Source organism: Chenopodium album, chromosome 24 (assembly GCF_948465745.1).
Source record: "Chenopodium album chromosome 24, dcCheAlbu1.1, whole genome shotgun sequence".
NCBI lineage: Eukaryota > Viridiplantae > Streptophyta > Magnoliopsida > Caryophyllales > Amaranthaceae > Chenopodium > Chenopodium album.
The window spans coordinates 6,612,376-6,639,030 of NC_137857.1; the positions used below are offsets into that span (position 1 = coordinate 6,612,376).

Here is a 26,655-nt window from a genome sequence, read left to right on the forward strand (position 1 = left end):
CTTGCCATTCCAATTTTTCGCCAAGTGCAAGTGTCGTGCCACATAAGCGACAAATAGGTGTTATTGTGACGCATAGGATGTTAAGTACGCAAATTTTGAATAGATTTTTTTTAAGGTAAAATGTTGTAAATTGATTTATTATCGATATACTTCTAATATTTTATATATACAAAATTAATTATAACTTTCAATAAATATCTTATAACTCAGTACTATTTCCATCATAAAATTTGTTTTAAAAAATTCTTTAAAATGAGATCCATTTATAACATATTCTAATAAAAAATAGAAAATTAGTAAAAATAAGTTTTAATAAAAAAATATTTTTTGTTTGGTAAAAATACTTTCAATTCATTAGAAATAATTTGAGTGCAATAAAAGAAATATCAAGTTACTAATAATAACTTCACAAATAAAATTACAAAAAGCACACTATCATATAAAAAAGCGATATAATATGATAGGTTTAAATACTTTACATCATCAAAAGGAATTATATGTCGTATTTAACATTCAAGCTAAAAAATTAAGGACAATTCAGGCATCGCCCGGGCACAAAACTAGTACTCATATACTTGTATCTAAAAGGGTTTTAGCAAGATTAAATATTAATATGTAACATAAATGTATGCATTATAAGTCTTTGGTAAAAAAAATGATAACAAAAAAAAGTAGGTATGCCAAAAAAAACAATTTTTTATAACAAAAAATTGAATTTCTATATGCTTTTATAAATAATTTTTGTAAAAAAAAGTTATGCAAAATTAAGATTCAATATTGAAAATAGAAGATTAAGATTTTTTTTTTGTTTTTGTTTTTTGAAGCAATAGACAATTAAGATTAAAACCTTGTACTATATTTTTTTTAAAAAATCGTTGTAGAATAATCAGGGGCCGTTTGGCAAAGACAATCAACTACCTTAAGGGGCCGTTTGGTTCGCACGGGGTAATCGGAATGGAATGAATAAAGGGAATGAAAGGGAATGGAATGAAACCCTTTCCTTATGGTATGTTGTTTGGTTTACAAAAATCACCACCACCACCCAACAACCATCTTCCCACTTCTTTAGCCACTCCACCGCCCAGCCACGACCTCCCCCACCCTTCCTCGCCCGTCATCGAACCTCCCCCTCCCTTCGTCGCCACGCAAAACTTTCCCCCGCCCACGTAAAACTCTAGAAAACTTTCCCCCGCCCACGCAAAACCCTAGATGCGAGTGTGTTCAGGTGATGAGAGGGGAGATGCTGCGAATTCCGACGAAGTCGAAGATGCTTGCGTCTTGCGATTCGATTTCTGGGTCTAGGCAAATTCCAGCGAAGTCAAAGATGCTTGTGTCTTGCGGTTTGATTTTTGGGTCTAGGTGAATTCCGGCGAGGGGTGGGGAGCTGCTGCAAGTTTCGGCGTGGAGTGGGGAAGCTGCGACAAATTCCGGCGAGGATTGGTGAAGCTATTGGGAATTCCGGCGAGAAGTGGTGAAGTTGCGGCGAATTCCGGCGAGGAGTGGTGAAGCTGCAGCGAATTCCGGCGAAGGTAGGGGGACCTGTTGTGAATTCCGGCGAGGGGGAGCTGTTGCGAGTTCCGACGAGGTGGCTAGGCGGTGGGGGTAACTAGTTGCTGTGGTGGTGTAGTGGTGGCTTAGGAAAGTGAATGGGAAAGCCTAGGGGTGGGGAATCAATGTGGACTAATTTTGGGTAAACTCAAAAATAAAAAAGAGTAATGGGAATGAAAAATTTCACAAACAAACAGCAACAAAGGGAATGAGACATGTTCATTCCCTTTCCCTTTGATTATTAACCCCAACCAAACGGCCCCTAAATCTCTTTGATAATGCTTGTTGAAAAATTTAATTATTCCCTTTACCCAATTTTCTTCTTCTTTGATTCCCTACCCCGCAAGGAAATCACTCTTACCCCCAAACCACTCAATGCCCCTTAAAAAAACCCATCGCCCTCAAAAATCACCACATCCACCACGAAAACCAAAAAAAAAACCCTAACCATCTTCATAAAACACCCCTAACGGGGTATAAACAACCCACAAACACCCCATAAGCATATTATTATTAGTAAAGGTGGGCACGGGGCGTGCCGGCACGCGGGCGGCACGGGCCCGGCACGACACCGGCACGGCGGCCCACCTGTGGGCCGTGGGCCGTGCCGTGAACAAAATTTCTGGGACGGGCACGGGCACGGCCCGTGACACGGCGGGCGGCACGACGGCACGAAGCCAGGCACGGCACGACACGGCCCGTGCCTTGAACTAGCCGTTGGAAAATAGCCGTTTATGGCCGTTTTCCAACAGCTATAAACGGCCATATTTTCCTCCAATTTCCACCCAATTTCCCACCCAAATCCCCTATAAATACCTCATATTTTCCTCCAAAATTTTCACAATTCATCAACTCATCTCTTCTCTCTTATTCTCTAATTTTCTTACTCCCAAATTCTCAATTCTCAAATTCCTACAAATCATACAATCTTCCTCTCTTTTGTGAAAAGAAAAAAAAAATTCCTACTCTCTTATAAATTTTACTATTATTAGTCTACTACCAAAAAAAAAAAAATTGTTATATTTACATTCGGGAAATTAAAATTTCGGGAAATTATAAGTTCGAGAAATTATAAATTTGGGAAAGCATTGAAGCGTCATTGTAAGATCTAACTCAACTTTATTTTAATTTGTTATTGTTATTGTTATTATTATTATTATTATTATTATTATTATTATTAATATTATTATTATTATTATTATTGTATACGTGGAACTACTTAATTATATAAAAACTACTTTCTATTTTAATTGTGGGTTATTTGGATTGTTGAAATCTGTCTAAGGCGGGATTTGGGCTCTGGACAACGTCGCTCCTAACCTCTCCTACCTGGGATCTCATTGATCCAAGTAATCTACTATTATTATAATTATTTTTGAAAATTTAATTTATATAAAAACTACTTACTAATTAATTCTCATTGATCTCATTGTTGTTAATTGTTACTTTGTTATTGTTAGTTGTGTTATTATTATTAATTAATCATGGCATCAAACCAGAACGTTTCCTCCTCCTCTAGAAAAGCCAAGTCAAAACGTAGGGAATCACCAAACCCAAACACTTCAATGTCTATGCCCCCCCCCTAACATGCCCTTTCTCTCTTCTAACATGCCCTTTCCAAACACTTCCACCCCTTTCTTTCATCCCCAAAACACGGGAGGGCAAGAACAAATGGATGATATAGCTCCTTGGACCCAATTTCAACAAACCCAATTTCAACAAACCCAATTTCAACAATATGAATTTCCTCCTCCTCCTCCTCCTCCTCCTTCCCAAGGTAGCCAAACACAAGCCTCCGGGTCGAGTGAACCATCCACCCAAAATCCTAACATATTAGAGTGGTGTACCGAAGAGGATTTTGCTCAAACCAAAAGAAAGAGTGAATGTTGGGCACATTATCAATTAAGTAAAGATGGAAAAAAATGCAAGTGTCGGACTTGTGGTAAAATTTTCTCGGCCGATACCAAGGGAGGGACGGGACACCTTACTAGACATACAAAAAAATGTGGTGGACCATCTAGTGATCCAACCCAACCTAAAATTTCTCAATTCCATCCACAAGGTTTCATTTACAATTACGAGAGAGATAGGGATGAACTTGGGAGAATGATTGTACATGCAGAACAACCTTTTCTTTTCGCCGAAAATGATGCCTTCAACAACTATATTAACAGAGCACTACAACCAAAACACAAAAAAATCTCCCGAAAAACCATTCGATCTGCTGCCATGAAGACTTATCTAGAGTACAAATTGAAATTAGTAAATGAATTAGCTAATCTTCCTAGTAGAGTTTCTTTAACCGCCGATGCATGGGATGGTGGGTACGGACTTCACTATTTATGTGTTACTTGTCATTGGTTAGATAATGAGTGGATGTTACAAAAACGCATCATTCATTTCAAAATGCTTGAATACCCTCATACCGGTCTTAACATTTCACATCATTTAATGGAAGCTATTGATGCATATAGTCTTAGGGATAAAATCATGTCTATGACTTTCGATAATGCAACTTCTATGACATATAGTGCGAATTTGGTCAAATCCCAATTGAACGATGTTATATTAGATGGAGATGCACTTCATGTTAGATGCATTTGTCATGTTCTTAACTTGTGTGTGAAGGATGGAACACAAGCAATTGGTCCATTTTATCACAAAATAAGGAATGCTATTTGCACTATTAATAGCTCTAACATGAGATATCAAGAATGGAAAGGTTTTTGCAGGCAACAACGGATAAAAACCATAAAAATAGCACCGGATTGTCCAACTAGGTGGAACTCCACCTATGAAATGTTGAGTCGGGCAATCGAGTACAAGGTTCATTTAACACTTTTTTATAATATGAAATTTCCACAAAATGCTTTACTTGAAGATGATTGGGCTAATTGTGAAAAATATATGCAGTTTTTACAATTACTATATGGTATGACACATTGTTTTTCTTCTGTATATAATCCTTGTGCTCATTCTTTTCTTAGCAATGCATGTTTACTTGCACAACTTTTTGCGGAACACCGATCAGAACATGTTTATCGTGGATATCTTCCATCCATGGAGGATAAATGGCGTAAATATTACACCGATATTCCTATGATTTATATTTTTGCTTCTATTTTAGATCCTAGACAAAAATATGATGGCACCTTTTTATTAATTGATATTTATTATAGTAACATGAATTTTGAAGATGATGTTGAAACTTTTAAGAATAAGGTGACGGATGAGTTTTTTAATTTATATAATGTTTATGAAAGTAAATATGGAACCGTGTCTCGATTTGCCCCTTCTCAAACATCCAAAAATGTAAGTAAACGGGCCAATGGTTTATTTGCACAAGCTGCTAACTTGATGTCTAAGTATTCAGGTACAGAATCATCATCATCTAGGAGAACACAAAGCGATGTTTCGGAGTTGCAAATGTACTTAAGTTACGACTTCATGAAAGGCATGGACGATGAAGAGAAGTTTGGCCTCGACATCCTCGATTGGTGGAAATCACAAGCCGTGAAACATCCAATTTTGTCGGCAATGGCTCGTGATATTTTTGCTATCCAAGTCTCCTCCGTTGCTTCCGAAAGAGCTTTTAGTGCGTCGGGAAGAGTTCTAGACGATAGAAGAACAAGACTAAAACCCGAAACACTTGAAATGTGTGTTTGCTTCAAGGATTGGTTGGATGCCGAAACTCGTTCTCAAGATCGTACTTATGCACAAAACGACGACGATGAAGGAACGTCGACTTCTTTTAGTTCTCATACTTCTCAATCCACTCAATTGGCGGATGACCTTGAACCTCTAGGAGACGAAGACGAAGGCGAAGACGAAGACGACCAATAATAATTACATGATTACATATTTACATTATACACTATTGTATTCTTTTTGTATTATCGAACTTCGTATTCCGTATAATAAATGAAGTTATTCAATATTCATACACTATTGTACGATTTTTAATTATCATTACTTATTTTGTAATTTTGTATTATTGAATTATCGTACATTCGTACCGGCTACCGACATATAATAAAATAAGTTATTCTTCAATTTTTTGTGTTTTCGGATTATCGCACTAGTATTTTTTTTTTATTATATGCATTTTTGTTTTTAATTCGTTTTTTTTTAACATTTATTTTTTTTTTTTTAAAAAAAAAAAAAAAAAAAAAATTAAGGTAGGCACGGTTTGGCCCGCGACCCGACACGGCACGGCCCGCTAGGCACGTGGGCCGTGCCGTGCCAATTTCAGGCACGGCACGGCACGGCCCGCCGCGGAGCCGGCACGGGCACGGCCCGTGCCCATGTTATTATTTATTAGGGGTATTTTTGTCTTTTGACATATCTGGTAGGATATAAATATCAAATTCCATCGGCGTTAAAGAAATCTGGAGAGAGAAAGAGCGGAGAAAGAAAGATGATAACGACAAAGGGAAAGAGAAGCCGTAGAAGCACTGCTCCTCGTAAAACCCAAATTATTGGGAGAATTCCAGGTATTAAATTCTATCAAGATTAGATTTTTATTGTTAGGGTTATTCTCCAATTCCTTAATCAATCAAGGGTTTCATCTTTCTTACGTTGAATTTGCCGTGCTACAGTGTTCTCAATCAATTTAACGTTCAAAGCCGAAAGTCGTTCAAGTTGACCAAAGATGATTGCAATTCGCCACCAGCTACTGTGCGTATAAGCAAGGATTATCGGTAATTCAATTACAGTTTTTTTTGATTTGATACATTAATTAATTAATTAATTAATTAGATTGTTTGATTTCAGTGTTGGGTTGTACTTTATATGATTTTTACGATTATATATATATATATATATAATGGGTTGAAAGTCCAATTGAGAGCTGACTATATTATATACCAAGTGCATAGATACTTTTCTGATCATGTTCTTTACTGTTTGGTTGAATTGTCTGATTAATCAACAACCATAAGGATGGTTTGCTGGCTATGTATTATTAATGGATGGACTTGGCTAGAATTTGTTATATACACCCGGGTGTACGGTACCCGTACACCCAACTAAATTAAGGTTAGTTTTTGCTAAATACTCATGGGTGTATATGACAACCTCTCAGACTTAGTGTAACCACTACTATTACCAGTGATTTGTAATTGCTCTTGCTTGTTCCTTACCTGTTTTAAGTTTCAACTTCTGTAATTCGTTTGTTTTAACTATGGCCAGTGTCATAATGTCCGATCCTGAAGACAAAGATATTGACTCGAGATCTGCTGCCTGCTGGGAGAGCTATACAACCATAGCTATAAACAGCCGTAAGGACAATCCATCAGACTATGAGCTTGTGGAGACTGGCCCTGTTGGCATAGGATATCTTTCATCAGGCAGCCGTATTGTGCATTTTAACTTCAAGGTTAAGATAAAGGGTGTATCCGATGTCCAAACCTTTTTTACTGAGCTCACAGAAACTAAAATCAATGATGTCCGTGTTGACCATGTCGTCTGCATGGGGCCAAGCAACTTACTACCAGGTTACATGCTTTTTAAACTCGATTATTGCTGACATGTCTTGATTGATGTGGATGATTTTGTTTAGTGTGTAGTAGTATCAGTTTTCTGCACTCTGATTACCATTATGATGATCCTTTTTGCCTTTTTGCTTATACTTCTGGCAGAGAAAGCTGATACTCGCGGTTGCCTCTGTTGTTATCCTAGAAACATCCACCATCCTGAATACTCTATGCACTTTCGAAATGGCGGGGAAGATCATTGGAATACCTTGTGTTTCAAAATCAATGAGGTCCATGATTACCTTTGGAGAATACGGAGGTGTTTGTTCTTTTTGTTGTTATCTTGCAGTTTTTTTTATTGCCCTTCCTTACAGCTTCATATAGCTCAATCATTTGTGTTCTGCTTATTATATTACTGTTTTCCATAAGAGTTTTGATTTTATTTTGTCCAACAGTTAGGAGGTAAGATTTTTTAAATAGCACCCACTTGACCTGAGTTGAAATTCACTGCTCAATTAGTCTATTAGGAAGTGGGGATAAAGTTGATAGACTTTTATTATATGGGATCAGGCAATTTCTTAATTATTTTCCAAGTGTTACTGGCTCATGTCCTGATTGATTTTTATTTTCAATTTCAAAATTGCCTAGAAGAAAGAACAAAAAGGATGTAGACCTTTCTCTTAAGTTCTCAGATCCCGGACTTGAGTACGTGGGTGAAACTTGTGATTGCTCAAACGATAGACGTGCATCTGTAGCCTTGCGCTTGTTTAATAAAGAACAGGTATGATTTTGGTCCGATTGATTCCTGAAAAAGTATTACCATTTGCTGTATTGCCTTCTTTCTCTATCACGTGGTTATTTCTGCTTCCTTTTTGGTTCACTTGTTATGAATTTTTCAGGGTTCAAACTTTGAGCTTGTGAAGATTAGTGGCTTTCAAGTAGCAATGACTAGTATAGGCTTTCTCATGCATATGAACTTTGAGGCTAAAGAGGAGCCTGGTGTTGAAGTGAAGACTTTTTTTGCTGAAGTGATTTGTTGTGGCTATTTTTTCCTCGTTGACTTTTGCAAATGCTTGGGGCCGTCTAATAACTTACCAGGTATATATTTAGTACACAGTTATGTAATTGGATGTTGGAAAGTATGATTTTTCTTTGTCTGATGTTACTACTTAGTTTTTGTATTACTTCTTAGTTCTGAGTATTATTTTATTGGTCATTGGTTGGAGATTGAATAAAGGAAATCATTCTCTTGACTATGCTCCTTTTTATCCAAGGGACTCATTCTGTGTTGCTATCTTACTATCATTATCCTGCAGATGAAGCCAATCTTCGAGGCTGCTGTTATTGCACAGCCAATATTCATCATCCTCTTGGTCCGGGTTACATCATTGGCCGGGAATAAGGAACTCTGAGTTTCTAGTATGAAGATTGATGCAATTGTTAAGTGATTGTGAAAAGTTCATTTACCCCTCTTAAGAGCAATGGATCATTCGCTGGACTTTGTGTATGGTGGACTTGGGAGTTGTGAAGTTGAGTATAGAGCTGGTTTGTCGTTCTTTTGTCTTTTCACTATTTGCAGTGCTCATATGTCGGCATAAAAAACTGATTGGTTGTACTAGATCCATGGAAGCTTCATTGAAAGGTGATTCCAGCGGTGTTCTTAAATCCAATGCCAAAGCTACTCACAAGCGAAATCAGCATGGTTAGCTTGCTCCTCTAATCAACTCGACTTTGTCATTATTAGATGTTTTAAATTCTTTATCTTTGGTGGGCTTTGAGCTAAATGCATATATCTATATAGTATGTATGTGCATTGAGGTAGAAAAAATGATTAAGAGTTTTCTGCAACTCTTCTTGTATCCAGATACTTCTTTCTGGTAGTTACCTCCCCCTTTTTTTTTTTTTTTTTTTTTTTTCTGATGAACAGAAAATGATAAAAAAAATCTCATAAATAACTCTTCATAGCCTCACTGGATTTGTAACTTTGTTGTTACTCTGAATCATTGTTGCAGGCATACAGGGAAGCGAAAGATGCGAAGAGTAGGTTTCATACTACAGTGGGACAGCAAAGGGGATGACTATCAGGTACTACTTGGACTTACCTACTTGGACCCTGCCCACTTATGCAGAGCAGGCTTGGGTGTAGTCATTTGAGACCATGAGGGGAGCGTATGTAGATCAGTGTGTCTTCAGAAGCTAAGGCCGTAGTGCTCGGGATGCAGGTTGCTCTACAATGTGATGTGGAGGAAATCATTGTCGAGAGCAAATGTCTTGACATTGTAAGCAAGCTAAAATCAAGAGCAATGGATAGCTCATACTTGGGGGTTATCCTTGGAGAAATACACTTTAGAATTTAGCCTTTGTTCTGTTAAGTTTTTTCATGTATTTAGAGAGGCTAATGAGGTAGCACATCTGATGTAATTGCAGGACTTGCAGCAGACTACTGCTTATCCTTCAATAATACGAAGTAATTAATTGCCTTGTGGCTTTAATTTTTTTTGTATTCTTTTTTAAAAAAACCTTATATCGCTTCTTTTTTTTTTTTTTTTTTTTTTTTGAAAACCTTATATCGCTTCCTTTTCGTTTGTCCTAAGTAAGTTGTTTGTGTCTGTGGTTTAAATCTTGTTCTTTTTGCACTTTCTGTTGGGGGTTGCTGCTTCCTTCCTAACTGTGTTTGCTGTGATGTATCTAAAAACTACATTATTGTTTTCGACCAAAATTAATTGTCATATTAAAATCTTTTTGTTGTACAAATAAAATAATTGAATATCATTTTTAAGTTATTAGTTGCATCAATTTTAGTACATATATTTGCAGTTTACTATTTTGAATTTATTTTACAAGACTATTTTGACTATTAAAATAAAATAAGTACTTAATACAAGAAGTCCCTTGTATATATTAATAGCAACACCAAGGCAAAGTAAAGAAGTGGGTGAAAAAAAATCATATGGAGAGCACATTACAATTAGTGCTTATGGAGAGCACATTACACTAATATATTTATTTTCCTAGCTTATAACATATCTATTAAACCTCGAATTTATCTCCATCCAGTTTTTGATAATTGGGCTATTGCGTGTGATGGTTCAACTAATAAGAAAAAAAAATAAAATAAAATAAAATCCTGAACTCTTCTAAATCCAAGCCTATTTATTTTTATTTTTATTTTCATTTTTTTTATTTTTGTTATTATTATTATTATTATTTTTTTTACATCAATCCATTGTTATTTTAATAAGCAATAAAACAGAAATTACTTATTTCTTGATGCGTGAACCAAACTAACAGTAGCCGTGTCGTGGAGAACCACTAACCTAAAAGATAATTCTGCGCTGCCTCCCGATGCAGTAGACTAGAATTGGTCGCCCTCCAGGATAAGCACGGCGTCGGAGTTTATATGCACTCACAAACCCGACCGAAATTCAGAATACTTGCCCACAAAAACAGAAAAGAAAGAACTCGTGTTTAGATAATTTTAGAGAAGAGAGAAGACTGTAGTTGTTGTGTGTTTTGGCTAGCGATAATCAAGGGATTAATCGCTAAACAAATTCCCAACAATCAGAAAATCTCAACAGTAAAAATAGAATCTGTCAACAAAGAAAAGAAATAAAATATCTCCAAAAAATAACAAGGACCCATGCCCGCGCATTGCATTCCCCAAGTCCCGAGCCCCACCTAGCTAGGCGCGCTCGTGTGTGTGGGGTATAACACACACCTCCCACTCCACTCAACTAAGTAATGCTAAAGCACTCCAATATAAAAACAACCAATGTGTTTCCTTTCATTTGTCTTTTTCTCTCTCTTCTTTTTTCTTTTTTTATTTTTCCTCCAACTCTCTTGTTTTATATCAAGAACTTCCAACATCCATTTTACTAATTACTTCAAATTACTTCTACATTAACTTCATCTCTTAAACATCTTTGGTTGCTTAATTTTTGATTGTTTTACAAATTGTTATTTTTATAATTCAATCATTACCTTCCATCATTCTTGTAGAGAAATCTTCCATCAATCATACAAATCATTATGAATTATATTGTCAACTTAAACTCATAATTTCCATATACACTCTCTTGCACAAGCTTATCATATTTTTGTACCTATTACAAATTTACAGGTATAAAATACCCCTCTCCTCACACCCTAAATCCCACACATCCATTTTTACACCAAGCTGTCTCCTCTCATACCAGCTAAAAAATAATAAAAACGGTTAGTTAGATTGTGTGTATTCTAAACACGTGAATTTCTTTCTAGTCATGTTACTTTACTTAGCTATTATCCTTTATTTTATTTTTTATGAACTCACTCATGAATCTTTATATTATTATTATTAAATCTTAAAAAATGTTGGTGTGCCTTAATAGCTTATACTAATTAATTTAACTCTTATTTTATCTAAACTTGTTAATGTTTATTAAATCTAATTCTTCGTAAGAATTAACATTTATCTTACGAAGTATTAAATATGGAGTATTATACTTGGTATACGTTTATCAAACTTAAAGTACTTCATAATTAATTTACGAGTTAAGTTAAAATACAGTCCTTATTTATAGTATTTTAGTCCCTCAACTTTCAAATGAAGCCAAATGGTCCCTCAACCACCAATGATTCTTTTTTTAGGTACAAATTTGTTGACTAAGCATAGTCTAGGGAACTTGGTGCACATGTGGCAACAAATTTAATGATTTTAAATGCAAAGTCAGGGACCTTCAACTGATAAGTTGGCATTAATCAAATTAAAAATGAATGTTTAGGAATTTATGGAGTGAAGTGGCTGATGAGTAGCATTCTTGAACAACTCGTTGGAGAAGTCGATTATGTTAGAAAATACAATTACAGAAAATATGAAACTAATTACAATGAAAATACAAACTGAATAGGACAAGATTAATCTCTGTCCTTAGGATTATATTAGCCCCACTATGATGCTGACGGGATAACTTATGCTAATTTACCCCCATGATTCTCCTAATTCTTAGAATGAAAATAGTATAATATTTTCACTCTCCATGGATATGTTTTTTTTGAGAATAACGTTGTGTGAAAAAGAATATGATAAAAACTGATATATAGTTTCACGTAATTTGTTAATTTATGAATAATTTTTTTTATAAAATTTATTTATGTTATTTGAACTCACTTATAAAAAATGCTAGATTCGTTCGATTTCAAGTCAACTTAGTAGTCTAGATAGCCGGCATCGAGATGCTATATTGATGTTTTTATGGCGTCTTACCGGACTCCATACAAGTTTTTCGATTATAATGGAAAACGGGTGTTTGAAGGTCTAGCTCCGCCGGAGTATGATGATAAGGGGTTTGAAAAAGCCCATGCAGTCCCCATGTTTGGGTGGAGTTATAACAAGATAAAAAAAGAGATAATATGAAATTTTAAATTCATACGGTCCAAATTTTGGAATTAGAATTGGGACAAAAAAAAGATTTGGCAAAATGACAAGAAATACAATCATTAATGTTTTTGTTTCGCAAATCTGAAAATGGTTTGATTGACAGGTACATTAATATTACTCCCTCCGTTTCATAATGTTAGTCCCATATACTATTTTGGGCGTTTCAAAAAGATCTACCCATATTGAATATATTTCATTTATAACTTGATTCTTTTTAGAATTAATTGGTTGTGGATTGATGACATTACTCTAAGTAAGGAAATATTTACCTTAAATTATTATGCAATTATGACTTGTGCTTTCCTAATAAAAAATCAAAAAAATTAAATAAAGTAAACTAATTATGTTGTATTTTAATGTGAGATTCTAAATATATTTCTTTTCTTATTTTATGTGATTGATTCAATATGAGACTAACATTATGAAGCGGAGGGAGTATATTAATTTGTTAAAAGTTGGGTTTATTTTGGCTGCTCATTCATACTTATTAGTGACTTTTGATGCTGAAGGTATAATTTTGATGCAGGAATAGGTAGTTCTAGTACCGGTTTAATAATCAATTATAAGAAAATATTCATTTATTTGATTTTTGTGGAAACTAGTAGTCTGTTGTTAGATAGAAATTTATCTGTTGATTGTTACATTATTTACATTATAATGCAAGATAAATGATGATTGTAGTGCATCGACTGAACATAATCCTAGCATAAACTTGTTGAATTCGAACAATATGAGAAAGTAAGAAATTTCACCCTCACAATCTAATGGTCATAGTATATTGCTGCATTGATGACACACTGCGTCGGAGTGTGTGTGAGATGGCACATCTTTTCTGTATCAAGTACTATCAGAGATTTGATAAGCCTTTAGGACGATTTTTGTTGGATGATTTTTGATAAGGTATATCTCTTTAAACCTTACTTGCTTTTTTTTGTCTGGAAATTTGAACCTTTGCCCAACTTTGACTAAGTTGTGTATAATTGAAGAGTTATAGTTGCTGTGATTCTTTCCTCAATTTGCGAGTTGAAACACCTAGGTGGTGCCAGACTGCTGCTTCCTGGATGAACCAACTAGTATCATAGCATATGCAAAATGATTTGAGGTGTTGAGAAAGATTTGTTGCCCTTTTGAGATGTATTTCATTAGGTCACTTAATCATTATAAGGCCCTGTTCTCTTCACCTTAAAAAATAATATTAAGTAAAAATAATTTCAGTTTAGTAAAAATAAGTTCAGTTCAGTAAAATTTAGTTTTCTTAAAGAAGAATTATAATAGAAAATCAGTAAAAATAAGTTCATTTCAGCAAAAATAATTTCAGTTCAGTAAAAATAATTTAAGTTCAGCAAAAATAATTTCAGTTCAGTAAAAATAATTTCAATTCAGCAAAATTAAGGTGAAGAGAATGAGGCCTAAGAAATAGGGAGCTCAAGGTTGAAAGAGCAAGAGTTTAGATGGTATTGGTCTTAGGTGTAATTTATTACCAAGTATAACAGTTTGGTGTTGGAAGAATCTTGAATTTGGGTGTTTGGAAGAGATGACAACACTAAAGAGATTAAGAGACTAACTTAAGTCCAATTCTCCACTAACTGTTAAGTGTAAGAATATCTTTGATTCTCATCACTCCTTTTTACATATTTTCAAATTATATCATGTTTTAATTAACCTCGAAATTGTTTTGTCGATGCACTTAATTAGAAAATAAGCTCGTTAAATTAGATCACATACACAACACAAACATTGAAAAAGCCGGGTTATCTTTGAACATGACATGTTTACTTCCCATCATAAACATCAAGTATTCACGTGTGCCAACTCTAGTAATCAAATAAAGAGATTGTTTAGATCATCTGGTAGAAAACAAAGCTTCAAATCTCACAACAGTTTAGATCTAGAAATTAAATTTACACTGATACAAGAACTAAGCCACCAACAGATTTACTCATCCTCCTGGCTTCTCAACCTCGCAAGTTTGTTACTAACTACGATATCCAGTTCAGCAGCACGCTCCACAATAGTTTTTCGCTTCTTGGTTGAAATGTTGTGGGCAACCTCAGCACAGTATGTCCTGAACAAGCAATGTAAACAATGATCAGTCACGCAAACACACAAAAGCAAGTTAAAAAACAGTGAAAGGGAGCAAAGAATATAAAGGGTATCAGTTACCTGTTGTGCATCATAAGAAGCTCCAATTCACTGACGTTGTGGACAACAAACTTCTTGAAGCCATTGGGAAGAAAGTGACGAGTCTTCTTGTCTGAACATAACCTATGTTTGGCATAAGAGTGACTCCCTTAAAATTTCTTCTCACTCGTGAATCAATACCCTTTGGTCTACGCCAATTAGTCTGCAAGATACAACAGTTTAAATTAATACAAATGTGAAGAAACCACTTCAGTGTAAAATGGAAAAGGGGTTTTTTTTTATAGCAGCCATGGAAGTACAACCCTACGAGGAATTACCCATACATGTAACGGTAGATGGTCATATAACACATAAAGAATATAGCCTATTACCTTGAGATGTATTTCATTAGGCCTCTTAGCTGTTGTAAGAAATAGGGAACTCAAGTTTGAAAGAGCAAGAATTTAGATGGTATTGGTCTTTGGTGTAATTTATTACCAAGTATAACGGTTTGGTGTTGGAAGAATCTTGAATTTAAGTGTTTGGAAGAGATAACAACACTAAAGATATTATTTTCAGTTCTCATACGTTTATTTTCATTTCAGTTCATGTCTAATGATATTGCTAATGATATAAAGCCAAATTTCATTCTTTAAAGCTCTTATTACAACGATAATAATAATAATAATAATAATAATAATAATAATAATAATAATAATAATAATAATAATAATAATAATAATAATAATAATAATAACAACAATAGTAATAATAACAATAATAATAATAATAACAACAACAACAACAACAATAATAATAATAATAATAATAATAATCAATAATAATAATAATAATAACAATAATACTTATAATAACAATAATAATAATAATAACAATAAAAATAATAATAATCAATAATAATAATCAATAAAAATAATAATATTGATAATAACAATAATAATAATAATAATAATCAATAATAATTAATAAACAATAATAATATTAATAATAATGATAATAATAATAATAATAATAATAATCAAAATAATAAAAAATAATAATAATGATAATCAAAATAAAAACAATCAAAATAATAATAATAATCAAAATAATAATAATAATCAAAATAATAATAATAATAATAATAACAACAACAACAATAATAATAATAATAACAATAATATAATAATAATAATAACAATAATATTAATAATAACATTAATATAACAACAACAACAACAACAATAATAATAATAATATTTTCCGGTGACTTAACTCAACTTATGAGCATTCTAATATCTATTCCATATCAATACACATAATTATATATGTGTCAACAATGTGATTCATGTAATTTGTTAATTAATGAATAATTTTTTATATAATATATTTGTCTATGTATTTGAACCCACATATAAAAAATGCTAGATTCGTTCAGTTTTAAGTCAACATAGTAGCCCAGAGAGCCGGCATCGAGGCTCTATATTTATCTTTTTAATCTATTTTATGGGCTTTTAAGTATAGAATTCAACGTCGAAACGTAACTGCACTTTTGATTTGCATTAAAAATAATGTAGTTATTGCGACTCACATTTCAGTGAATATAATAATTTGATAATTGATGAGGTATGTATGTATGTATATATATAAAAACAAACATTGCGTATAAATTTTTAAAATTTTTTCAACCTATTTTAATGAAATTTATATTTTTTATTCTACATAAAAAAAAGTGTGCAAAATTACTATATACATTGAGATTACGGATTCGGTGCGACTAGAGAAGAATTTTTTTGGGTTCTTAAGTATTGCATACTCCGATATAGTAGAGTAGTATGCGAATTGAAGACAACAAGCGAGTTTTTAACTATGAAGAAAAACGTGTATTACGAAGGTTGAATTTCGTTCAAATAATTATTCTTATTAAAAATAGAGATGAATATAAAAATCTTAATTTCATTTGGTCCAAATTTTGGATGAAATTGAGACAAATAAAGGATTTATCAAAACGAAAAGAAATGCAATAATAATGATTTTGTTCCACAATCAAAAAATGATTTGATTGACAACATCGTACATTTGTATAATATTAATTTGTTATATCTTTGTTTTCTCATTGATAGTTTAGTGTTATCTTGCTTCTTATTAGTGGTTTTTGAAGCTCAAGGTATAATTTGAGATGCGAGACTAAGTGGTCTAGTTTTGCTTTATTCTACAGACATCTTAATCCCCCGTGAAACGATTAAATCTTTTGGGTCAATGAAAAGTTTTGGGACTTCTGAAGAATGCCTTTTGTCAACATGTGATGGATCGAGAAATCCATTATTCTATACCAAGGCTTTGTATGCTAGTGTTTTTTTTCTTCTTAAATACATATAATAGTCCTCTTGAAAGTGAAATACATTATTGTTACTTGCTATTATGCAAAACGATTTGAGGTGTTGAAAAAGATTTGTTGGCCTTCTGCGATGTATTTCATCAGGGCTCTTAGACATTTTAAGAAATGGGGAGCTCAATGTTGAAAGAGCGTCTTTTTTGCAAAGAGTTTAGATAGTATTGGTCTTAGTTGTAATTTATTATAACATGTTGGTGTTGGTAGACTCTTGAATTTGGGTGTTTAGGAGAGATAACAACACTAAAAGAGATTAAGTGTGAGTATATCTTTGATCTCATCACTCATTATATATAATTAAACTATATAATGTTTCACTAACCTCAATATTGATTTGTCCTAACACTTTGCACATTTTTCTAATTAAATTACATAATCTAAAACAGACGGTGAAAAGGCAGGTTAGTGTTAAAAAGTTCCAATACATTATAAGTAATAAAAACGACACGTACCTAAACGAGGTTTCCCAACCTTTGAACACAAACATGACGTGTGCCAACTCTTGTTTTACCAATCACACCCAATTCAAACTAGTATTGAGCATTGACTAATTCATACTAGTATAATTTCGCAACGTGCAGTAATCTTCTAGTATTTGATCTACTCTCAAACTGTAATATGCAGGCACACAGCAGTGCTGCACTTCTTTCAAATTGAATATAATGATAGCGCATAGAATCACAGTTCAGGGGAATCTTAATCATATGCTGGTCAAGTTCAAAACACAATGCAACTCATTGAAAGAATATTATAACCTAATCAAATAAAGAGATTGAGTAGATCATCTGGCAGAAAACAAAGCTTCAAATCACAGTTACAGTTTAGATCTAGAAATTAAATTTACACTGATACAAGAACTAAGCCACCAACAGATTTACTCATCCTCCTGGCTTCTCAACCTCGCAAGTTTGTTACTAACTACGATATCCAGTTCAGCAGCACGCTCCACAATAGTTTTTCGCTTCTTGGTTGAAATGTTGTGGGCAACCTCAGCACAGTATGTCCTGAACAAGCAATGTAAACAATGATCAGTCACGCAAACACACAAAAGCAAGTTAAAAAACAGTGAAAGGGAGCAAAGAATATAAAGGGTATCAGTTACCTGTTGTGCATCATAAGAAGCTCCAAGCCACTGACGTTGTGGACAACAAACTTCTTGAAGCCATTGGGAAGAAAGTGACGAGTCTTCTTGTCTGAACCATAACCTATGTTTGGCATAAGAGTGACTCCCTTAAAATTTCTTCTCACTCGTGAATCAATACCCTTTGGTCTACGCCAATTAGTCTGCAAGATAAACAATTTAGATTAATACAAATGTGAAGAAACCACTTCAGTGTAAAATGGAAAAGGGGTTTTTTTTTATAGCAGCCATGGAAGCACAGCCCTACGAGGAATTACCCATACATGTAACGGTAGATGGTCATATAACACATAAAGAATATAGCCTACTACCTTGGCAATATGCATATCAAAATAAACAAATGTACTCAAAACTAGGCATAAACATTTAGATGTGCTTGAACTAGGCATGAATATTTAGACAATTTGGTTATTGCACCCATATATATAGGTTAAATCTCACAACTCAGCAAGTGCATTGATGTGAACTGCTGCTTACCTGCTTTCAATTAGATTGAACTACAGAGGCATAACACTTGGGTGGAAAAATCAAACTGCTGTTCACAAAATCCTGCCTTGTGCACGTAAAGGGCTAAAGCTAAAATAATAACTTGATTTACACTTCCGTGTAATGACATACAATACATATTAGATCACAAACTAAAAAACAAATCGACCAAACAGGCCTCAATCAAATCCACACTACAGTTTGTTACAAGTTCTAATACAACAAGCTAAAAATTGCAATCTACGCCTACATCTTCATATAAGAACATAACAAAGTCAGGTAGACATAAGAATATTCCAAAATGAGCTCACATAAGGGAAAAGTAATCAAATTTAGTCGTCAACTTAAGATGAATCACATAAAAAAAATACTGCGGTAAAAACTTCAGATATGAAATGCCAGAACAAAGATAACAAATGCCTTGAGTTTAGACTATCATCTTATCAACATGTCTCTAATTCAATCCCGACACCGCACCACTCATCATATCAAAATAATTTATCATAAACGTAAGGCCGAATCATACTTGAATAAAATACTGAGGTACAAACTTCAAATATGAATGCCAGAACAAATATACCATACACGTTTGGCCTACGCCAGTTAGTCAGCAAGTTACAACCATTTAGATTAAAGAGACAAGTTAAAAGAAACCACTTCATAGTAAAATGGCAAAGGTTTTTTTTTTTTGTATATTTGCAAAATTTATAGTCTTGGAAGCACAGCCCTACGAGAAGTTACCAATACATGAATACAGGTAGATGGGCATATAACACATAAGGAATAAAACCTACTACCTTCAACAAGCACAAGGCCAGCATTTGCACAAAAAAATGAATATTAATCCTGGTATTATGCATATCAATGCACATGTACTCAAAACTAGGCATAAACATTTAGACGTGATTGAACTAGGCATGAATATTCAGACAATCTGGTTATTGCACCCAATATATAGAGATTAAATCTCGCAACTCAACAGTTCTATGATGTGAACTGCTGCTTACTGCTGACAATTAGACTGAACTGTAGAGTACTTTTTCAAAACACTTGGATGGAAAAAATCAAACTAGTGTACACTAAAACCTGTCTTGCGTACATAAAGGGCTAAACCTAAAAAAAATAGTTGAATTACACCTCAAAGTGGCTATAATTAAAGATAATACAATTAAATCACAAACTGCAAAACAACTAAACCAAACAAGGCTCTATCAAATCCACAACAACAATTGGTTACAAGTTCTAATACCATAAACTAAAAATGCAAATCTACGCCCAAAGTTTACGTATAAGAGCATAGTGATAAGTGTGCCAGAACAAAGATACCATATGCCTTGTGTTTAGATTATCTACTTATCAATCTGTCTCTAATTCAATCCCGACACCACACCACTCATCAAATCAAAAACCTAATTATCATAAGCATAAGGCTGAATCATACTTCTATACAGAACAAAGGTTCAAACTTCAGATACAAATTTACCATACTCTTTGTATTAAAGATTATCTACTAGTCAAGAACATGCCTCTAATCAATCCCAACAACATGCCGAAGATCGTATCAAAACGTTCCTAACTCAATACTCTAATCAATTAATCAAACAACCAGCTATTTCCAAGTTTCAAATTAAACAACCAGCTCATTTGTCGAATACTCAAACATCTATTTTCAAATTCCAACTAATTAAACTTCCAGTTCATATGAAATTCATCGAAACAATTCCACAATTTACATGAAAGCTACACTATTCATTAAAATTGACGAAAAACAACATCAAATTCAAGCAAAATCTTCGTTTACTTCCACATTTTATACATAATCAAACATCGAGCAAAAATAATGGAGAAATCTGAGAAATAAATTCGCATGATATTTGCAAAATTCATACTGAAATTATACCTTGACGCAAATCTTCCGATCACTTTGCGGCCTCTTAAATTGCTTCACCCGCTTCTTCACTATCTTCTTGTCCAGTTTAGGAACCGCCATTGATGATTTCTACAAAAATGTAGGAAACAAATTCGAATCAATATCAAAATTCAGAAGAAATTTTTACAAAATTAACTGAAAAATTCTTAGGAAATGAAGTGAATTGATGAAAATGATGAAGAAAGAGACTTACAATGAAGAAAAAACTGTTAGAAATTGAGCCAGTGGACTGTGGTATCAACTATCAAAGAAGAATTAGATAGGGTTTATATATGTTTCGTAGTAAGTGGGCTTTTTAGGTGTGGTGTATGAAGAGGGCTAACTTAGGCCCATTTTTAGGATTGAAACTTCGAAAGCTTTTTGGTACTGGCCCAAATAAGGAAATTAAAGCTTTGGACTAATCTGGTTTCGGAAATCAGTTTTGGGTGGTTAGGTTTCACTCTCCTCCCAATTTTTGTAGTAGAGGATTGAACACGGGTGGAAATCAAAGCTTATGGCATGTATAACAAAAGTTATTAATGTAGTTGACCTTGGCATGCCATTATGATTGTTTAGTCTATTGGGAAATATTGAACGGTTTAATCCTTATTAGAGATGCTAAGGTAGATATCTCTTACCCTTCTCGTGTCTTAAATACTGGACAAAAAAACTGTGAGGGTTGAAGCTGGTCAGGGTGGTTCTAATTTGGAATATTAAGAGATTCTAACTTGACGATTTATTTAGAAGCGAAGAGAGTACATCTATCATTTACAATAAGGTCTAATCGGGTTTTCCATGTCTATACCTGTGTATACAAAATGACCCCTTTGATAAATTTATACAACACTTTATTAATTAATGAAGCTCACGCTCTAGCTATATGGACATTTACCTTCATGTAGTATGTACTTGACTTCATAGTTCATAAACTCATTTTTCCTCCCTTTTTTTAACTAATTATTGAAATACATGAGATACTTGTTTAGAATTGCTTGGCAGAGAGTATAATCTTTAGATAGAAAGGACTATCCAGATATTTTATGTGCTTGCTTTTCAGCTTTTACAACTAGATCGAAATAGAAGGTGTCACAAGAATTAAAGTTCTATGTCTGCAAACTGCAAATTAAAGTACTATACATTTAAAGTGGAGTGGAGTTTCTAAAAGTTTCAGATGGACTTTGAATGGTTTTTACATTATTACTTCAATGCTTGGAGATTAAGGCCTCTATTACTATTATATGGAGTAGTAATTACTCCGTAATTTATAATTTATTGAACAAAACTTTACATTGATATATGGATTATTGAAGAAACATCTCATTAACAACTTTTAAATCAGTGGTTTTTTAACGTACAATCTGTTGTACCATGTTGATAGCCGCTTGAGCATAATACAAAGCAAAGTCCACCCCTATTTTCTCTCTTTGTTTTTGCTCATCGAGAAGCTCCAATAATACAACAAAATAAAAGAAATAAGGAATAACTATCAAATAGCTTTGGTTGTGTGGTTTGTTTGAATCTTTAGAAAATACTGAGGTCATTTCAAGATTGATGAGTATAATTTGGTGGAAATTAGGGATGGTATCGAGGATTATATATATTGTTTCGTCAAATTTTTAATGTATATACTTGAAAATTCGTGTAAGGCTGATGCAAAACCAAATTTTTTAATTTTAGTCTATAACTTGATCCTAAGTTGAGGCTGAGTCATGTTCAAGCTTGTTTTGGCGGCCAAGTTAGTTCGATTAACCTTGACCACTAGTCAATATATAAGTTCTTATAATTATATTATAATCAACAATACCAATATTGATCCCTAAGTTTAGGGTAGTCACATACCTTTTGCTTCAAAACAAAGCAATAATATGTACTTCTATTGGTTATAAAAGGGATCATTAGAATACAAACCCCATGAAATATCCTTGTTTTAGGGCTTAGGCTCATAATTTGGTTTAAGGACCACCGTGAAATAAATGTACGTCCACTTTTCCTAGATATGAAATGATCGAATTCCCCATCTCTTTTTTGCTGTTCTTTCATCTTTATTTGGTCCTCATTCCATAGCTTTTGAATACAACATACCCATTCTAGTGGGGAAAGTAAGCAACTAAGCTAGGCCAATAATAATGCTACCTTTAATTCTATGTAAATTTACAATATAAAACTTACATTTGTCACATTATATGACATGGAGCTCATGCATACTCTCATTTGACTAGCATCAGTAACATATTGAAATAACATAGGCGTGACAATACGTGGGGTTAGTTAATAACAATGTTTATTTGAACTCCATGATAACATGAGAACCATATAAATGCATAAGATAGATGTTTAATGTCTTTTATTTTCTCGTAAATTGAAGTCATATATATATATATATATATATATATATATGAGCTCCTTATACACCAATAACACCGATCTCGTATAAGTGCCTATATAAATATAATATGAATGTTTCTTTTATTCTGATTACCTGTATATCATAGTCATATTTTCTTACACTATGAGCTCCTCATCCCATAATATCTCGTATAAATGTATATATACTGTATAAACGTATATGTACAAGATGGATGTTTCTTTTATTCTCGCATAAATCGTAGATATATTTCCTTAGGGTATGAGATTATTATACATGCATCCAATAACTTCTTGTATAAGTGTCTAGCTAGTTGTTAGTTTGAGTTTCCAATCAAAGTAGCTCTTTCGCCTGTAAAATGCATAGGATGTGTGCTTTTAATTATACTCTTTTCTATTCTCCTGATTGTTATATAATCATGCAAGCTAAGCTAGAAAAGAGTGGCAGACGAATACATTGTAGAGTCGTCTTTTTTGGGTATTGTATTATGTCCACACAATAAAAAGAAAATTAGAGTTCATGAATCATAATCAACATAAATCATATTTATGCGATGAAAATAAAAATTATCATAATGCTCGTATCATGCTTTATTATTAACTAAATGATATATATATTATTTCAAAAAAAAAAAAAATTAACTGAATGATTTATATACTTCAATTCCTCCGTTCTTTAATTATTTGTATATGGAGGAACATTATGACATTTGCATGGTTTATTTATTAACTTTGACCATAAATTTTTTAAGTAGGATTTATTTTGGTCTAATTGATGAAAAATTCAAACAATAAACACATGAAAGAAATTAAATGTAAAAAAGCAAGCTTGTGTAATTATTAGCTTAAAACTAAAAATCAAGCAATATACTGAAATTTGCTTTATCATATCCTCTAATATCCCTACTTTATATCTATACAGCTGATCAATTGAAGAAGTACATGTGAGCTGCTTCAATTCCCCTAACCTTTGAATCTTTAATTTATCACTTTATATTATTATCCTTTGTGTTTATTAACCTTTAAGCACATGCATGTAGCAACTAGCAAAGGGATATATATGTGAAAACTTTTTCACAATTTAAAGTGGTAATCTGTCTATACAGTACACTTAGGCTAGAAGAATAGGTGCTTAATCATTTAATCATATCAAAGATTCTTAGCAATGTTGTAGAAATTATTCTTGGCTCTTTTTGTTACAAATTTTGTAATCTATAAATAACCTGATTAACTTAATTCACTTGTCTCAAATGATAAGAAACTGAAAATCTTTGTTAGATGAGATGAGTAGCCAAATTTATCGAACTAAAAGGTAGATCGACCATATATACTCTGTAGTACGTATATATATTTTTTTGGCAATAGGCAAGCAATAGACAAGTAATTAGACCATTTGTCTAGCTCTAACCATCAGCCCATCAGGTTATGGCCTGGACTACACTGATTGCTTGATTTGATCGAGTTATGAGAAAATACAAGTTATGATAAAACTGTAAATAAATTAACTTTATATAAAATATGGTCTCACTTGTGTTGATATAATTACGAATATTTCATGTTGATTGTTGACTATGCTTATATACTTGCTAATTCATTTACAATTATGCTATTTAAATATTTAATAAACAACTTTTTTTCCCCTCAAAAAAAGGGTTCCTCCATCTTTGAGTTCTAGAAGCTTATAATTTAAACAATAAACTCCACCTCAACATGAAGCCATTCAAAAAAAAAGAAAAAAAAATACTCCACAAGACAAACATCACTACCTAGCTTAATTAGCTACATACAAAAACTATTCAATCATCACTATTAATGTACTTATGAAAATTTGCTGCTAGGAAACAAAACTTCAGACGGCGGGAATCCCCCATTTATATTTTAAGTATGTTTATTAAGACTATACTCGTATTTTTTAAGCATATAGTTTAAGAATTATTTATTCAATTAATTCCAAAAATATTTAATTAATCTCCTTGTCAAATAGTGCCACGTAATACTATGACATGTAGGACATGGACAATTTAGTTCCTTTGTAAACACTTTGGTTTTGTGGGACAAAGCCATTAGACATGTTGGATTATGCATTTATGTGACAATTTGCTTAAGTTTTGAGGTATACCCTTTTTTTCCAAAATATAAAACTCCATTGTTTATTATTATAGCATACAAACAATAAAAATATTGATCGATATAGTATTACAAAACTTATATAATTAATTTACTGTACCTTACTTTCACACGCATGAAAGCGAACGATGCGACAAGGGTAACAAAATATAGCAGCTGCCAGCAGTCCCTTATTTTCCTTAAAAAACAGGAAAAAAGGGACAGTTTGAAACAAGTTTTTCACGCGACAAGGCAACTGAAAAAACCGAATTCGCCCCAATCTCGAATTCGGATTTTCGAAATTCATACAATTGGAAAATATGATATGGACACTATTAAATTAAACAATAGAGAGATATAACTTCATACTCCAAATTGTTATCATTGTCATTTTTTTTATATTGTAGTGTATTGATATATGACAAACAACTATACAAGTTCTTTTCTCATCGTTTACAATAATTTGATTTGTAGAATGCCCCAAAAAAAAAAAAAAAAAAAAAAAGAAAGATTTGTAGACAAAATCCTTTAGAAATTTTTAATGACATAATTGATGCATGACTTCTTCTCATATTCTCATTATTTCACTTTGCCTTTTTTCTAATTATTGATTTACTAATTGACTTTATTGAAAGGTATTTTAATACCTACAATAATTGCCACGCAATGCTCTTCTACAATATTTTTTAAAACAATGACAAAGTCTTGATATAAATTTTAATTGCACAACCCCGTGTATAAATTTAAAAAACCACGTATATAAAAATGATGTAATTTAATTATCACCCCAAGAAAGGCATACTTTTCACAATATTACTATTAATACCCCATTAACCCCCCACACATTACATGATGAAAACTAACTTGTCCATATATATATATACACTCATTAGCTTAATTAGGGATATTTGAACTATTAGGCGAAGGAACAATCTTAGTTGGTGAAACTAATCAATTTGCTTGAAAATTTTATAAAGTGGGAGCAAGTGAACTAAAGCAATTACTTATAGGCTATAAAGCCTATTACAACAAATGCTTTATTTATTTCTTTTGTAACATTATAATTACCAACATAAGCATAGTGCCATGGGCCCGGGCCCGGGCCTATAAGTATTGTTCTTCTAATGATTATTATTTGTATGTAGAGACCATATTTAGCCATTTCAAAAAAAATTATGTTTTTTTTTTTGTATAATTAATTTTTATCCTAATATGCCCCACTTGATTTTGTTATAAATTATTTATTTTAAAATTCAAATGTCTTTTTTTTGTGACTTTGCTAGGCCATGCTCTCATATGTAATGCCCATAAACAAGCTAGTAGGTCCATTAAGGAGATTCATGAATCAATCAAACTTCCCTTCAATTGAAGAAAGGGAGAAGAATCAACTAAACTCTACTTAATATACTTTTTGTTATTGCTTTTTAAAAAAATAATTGATGGTTTAATCTTTTCACTTGAATTTGTCAAATCTAAACTTACTTGTTGTATTCGAACTTATTATGATTTTTATGTGCATCTTGTTACCCTCTAGTTTCAATGTTAGTTATGGCCTGTTCATATTTACTGAACTGAATTGAACTGAACTGAACTGATTGGAGCTGAACTGAATTGAACTGATTGGAGTTGAACTTAACTGAATAGAGCTGAAATGAATATTTCATGAGAGAAGGAAATTGGGAGCTGAACTAAATT

General features: G+C 32.8%; 2 protein-coding genes and 1 pseudogene across 4 annotated transcripts; 1 reads left to right on the forward strand and 2 right to left on the reverse strand.

The window, feature by feature from the left end:
- The first annotated feature begins 5,911 nt into the window (after positions 1-5,911).
- Positions 5,912-9,514, forward strand: LOC145612148 (uncharacterized). 2 transcript variants are annotated; one of them, XM_081667520.1, is made up of 8 exons: positions 5,912-6,041; positions 6,147-6,248; positions 6,739-7,043; positions 7,188-7,341; positions 7,671-7,803; positions 7,922-8,120; positions 8,339-8,724; positions 9,035-9,514. In XM_081667520.1, the coding sequence occupies exons 3-7, from the start codon at positions 6,746-6,748 to the stop codon at positions 8,422-8,424; spliced, it is 870 nt and encodes a 289-aa protein (XP_081523646.1). In that variant the 5' UTR covers positions 5,912-6,041; positions 6,147-6,248; positions 6,739-6,745; the 3' UTR covers positions 8,425-8,724; positions 9,035-9,514. The 2 variants fall into 2 exon arrangements, with proteins under 2 accessions (XP_081523646.1, XP_081523647.1); XM_081667521.1 differs by having other exon boundaries at positions 7,674-7,803.
- A 4,837-nt stretch (positions 9,515-14,351) lies between these two features.
- LOC145610462 (large ribosomal subunit protein eL32y pseudogene) lies at positions 14,352-17,057 on the reverse strand (annotated as a pseudogene). The gene is made up of 3 exons (XR_014106282.1): positions 16,976-17,057; positions 14,605-14,886; positions 14,352-14,506 (listed from the first exon to the last, which is right to left on the reverse strand). The product of XR_014106282.1 is annotated as a large ribosomal subunit protein eL32y pseudogene (transcript).
- A 575-nt stretch (positions 17,058-17,632) lies between these two features.
- LOC145611496 (large ribosomal subunit protein eL32y-like) lies at positions 17,633-20,735 on the reverse strand. The gene is made up of 4 exons (XM_081666828.1): positions 20,705-20,735; positions 20,482-20,580; positions 18,057-18,238; positions 17,633-17,958 (listed from the first exon to the last, which is right to left on the reverse strand). Exons 2-4 carry the CDS (start codon positions 20,569-20,571, stop codon positions 17,829-17,831), a joined length of 402 nt encoding a protein of 133 aa, XP_081522954.1. The 5' UTR covers positions 20,572-20,580; positions 20,705-20,735; the 3' UTR covers positions 17,633-17,828.
- Between the last annotated feature and the right edge of the window lie 5,920 nt (positions 20,736-26,655).

Excerpts from the sequence above, each read along its gene's own strand:
- LOC145612148 (XM_081667520.1), top strand. The coding sequence starts at position 6,746 with ATGTCCGATCCTGAAGACAAAGATATTGACTCGAGATCTGCTGCCTGC. Across the intron at positions 7,044-7,187 it reads GCCAAGCAACTTACTACCAG|AGAAAGCTGATACTCGCGGT; the intron begins GTTACATGCTTT and ends TACTTCTGGCAG. Across the intron at positions 7,342-7,670 it reads TACCTTTGGAGAATACGGAG|AAGAAAGAACAAAAAGGATG; the intron begins GTGTTTGTTCTT and ends AAAATTGCCTAG.
- LOC145611496 (XM_081666828.1), bottom strand. The coding sequence starts at position 20,571 with ATGGCGGTTCCTAAACTGGACAAGAAGATAGTGAAGAAGCGGGTGAAG. Across the intron at positions 18,239-20,481 it reads ATCGGAAGATTTGCGTCAAG|ACTAATTGGCGTAGACCAAA; the intron begins GTATAATTTCAG and ends TTTATCTTGCAG. Across the intron at positions 17,959-18,056 it reads CTTCTTATGATGCACAACAG|GACATACTGTGCTGAGGTTG; the intron begins GTAACTGATACC and ends TTGCTTGTTCAG.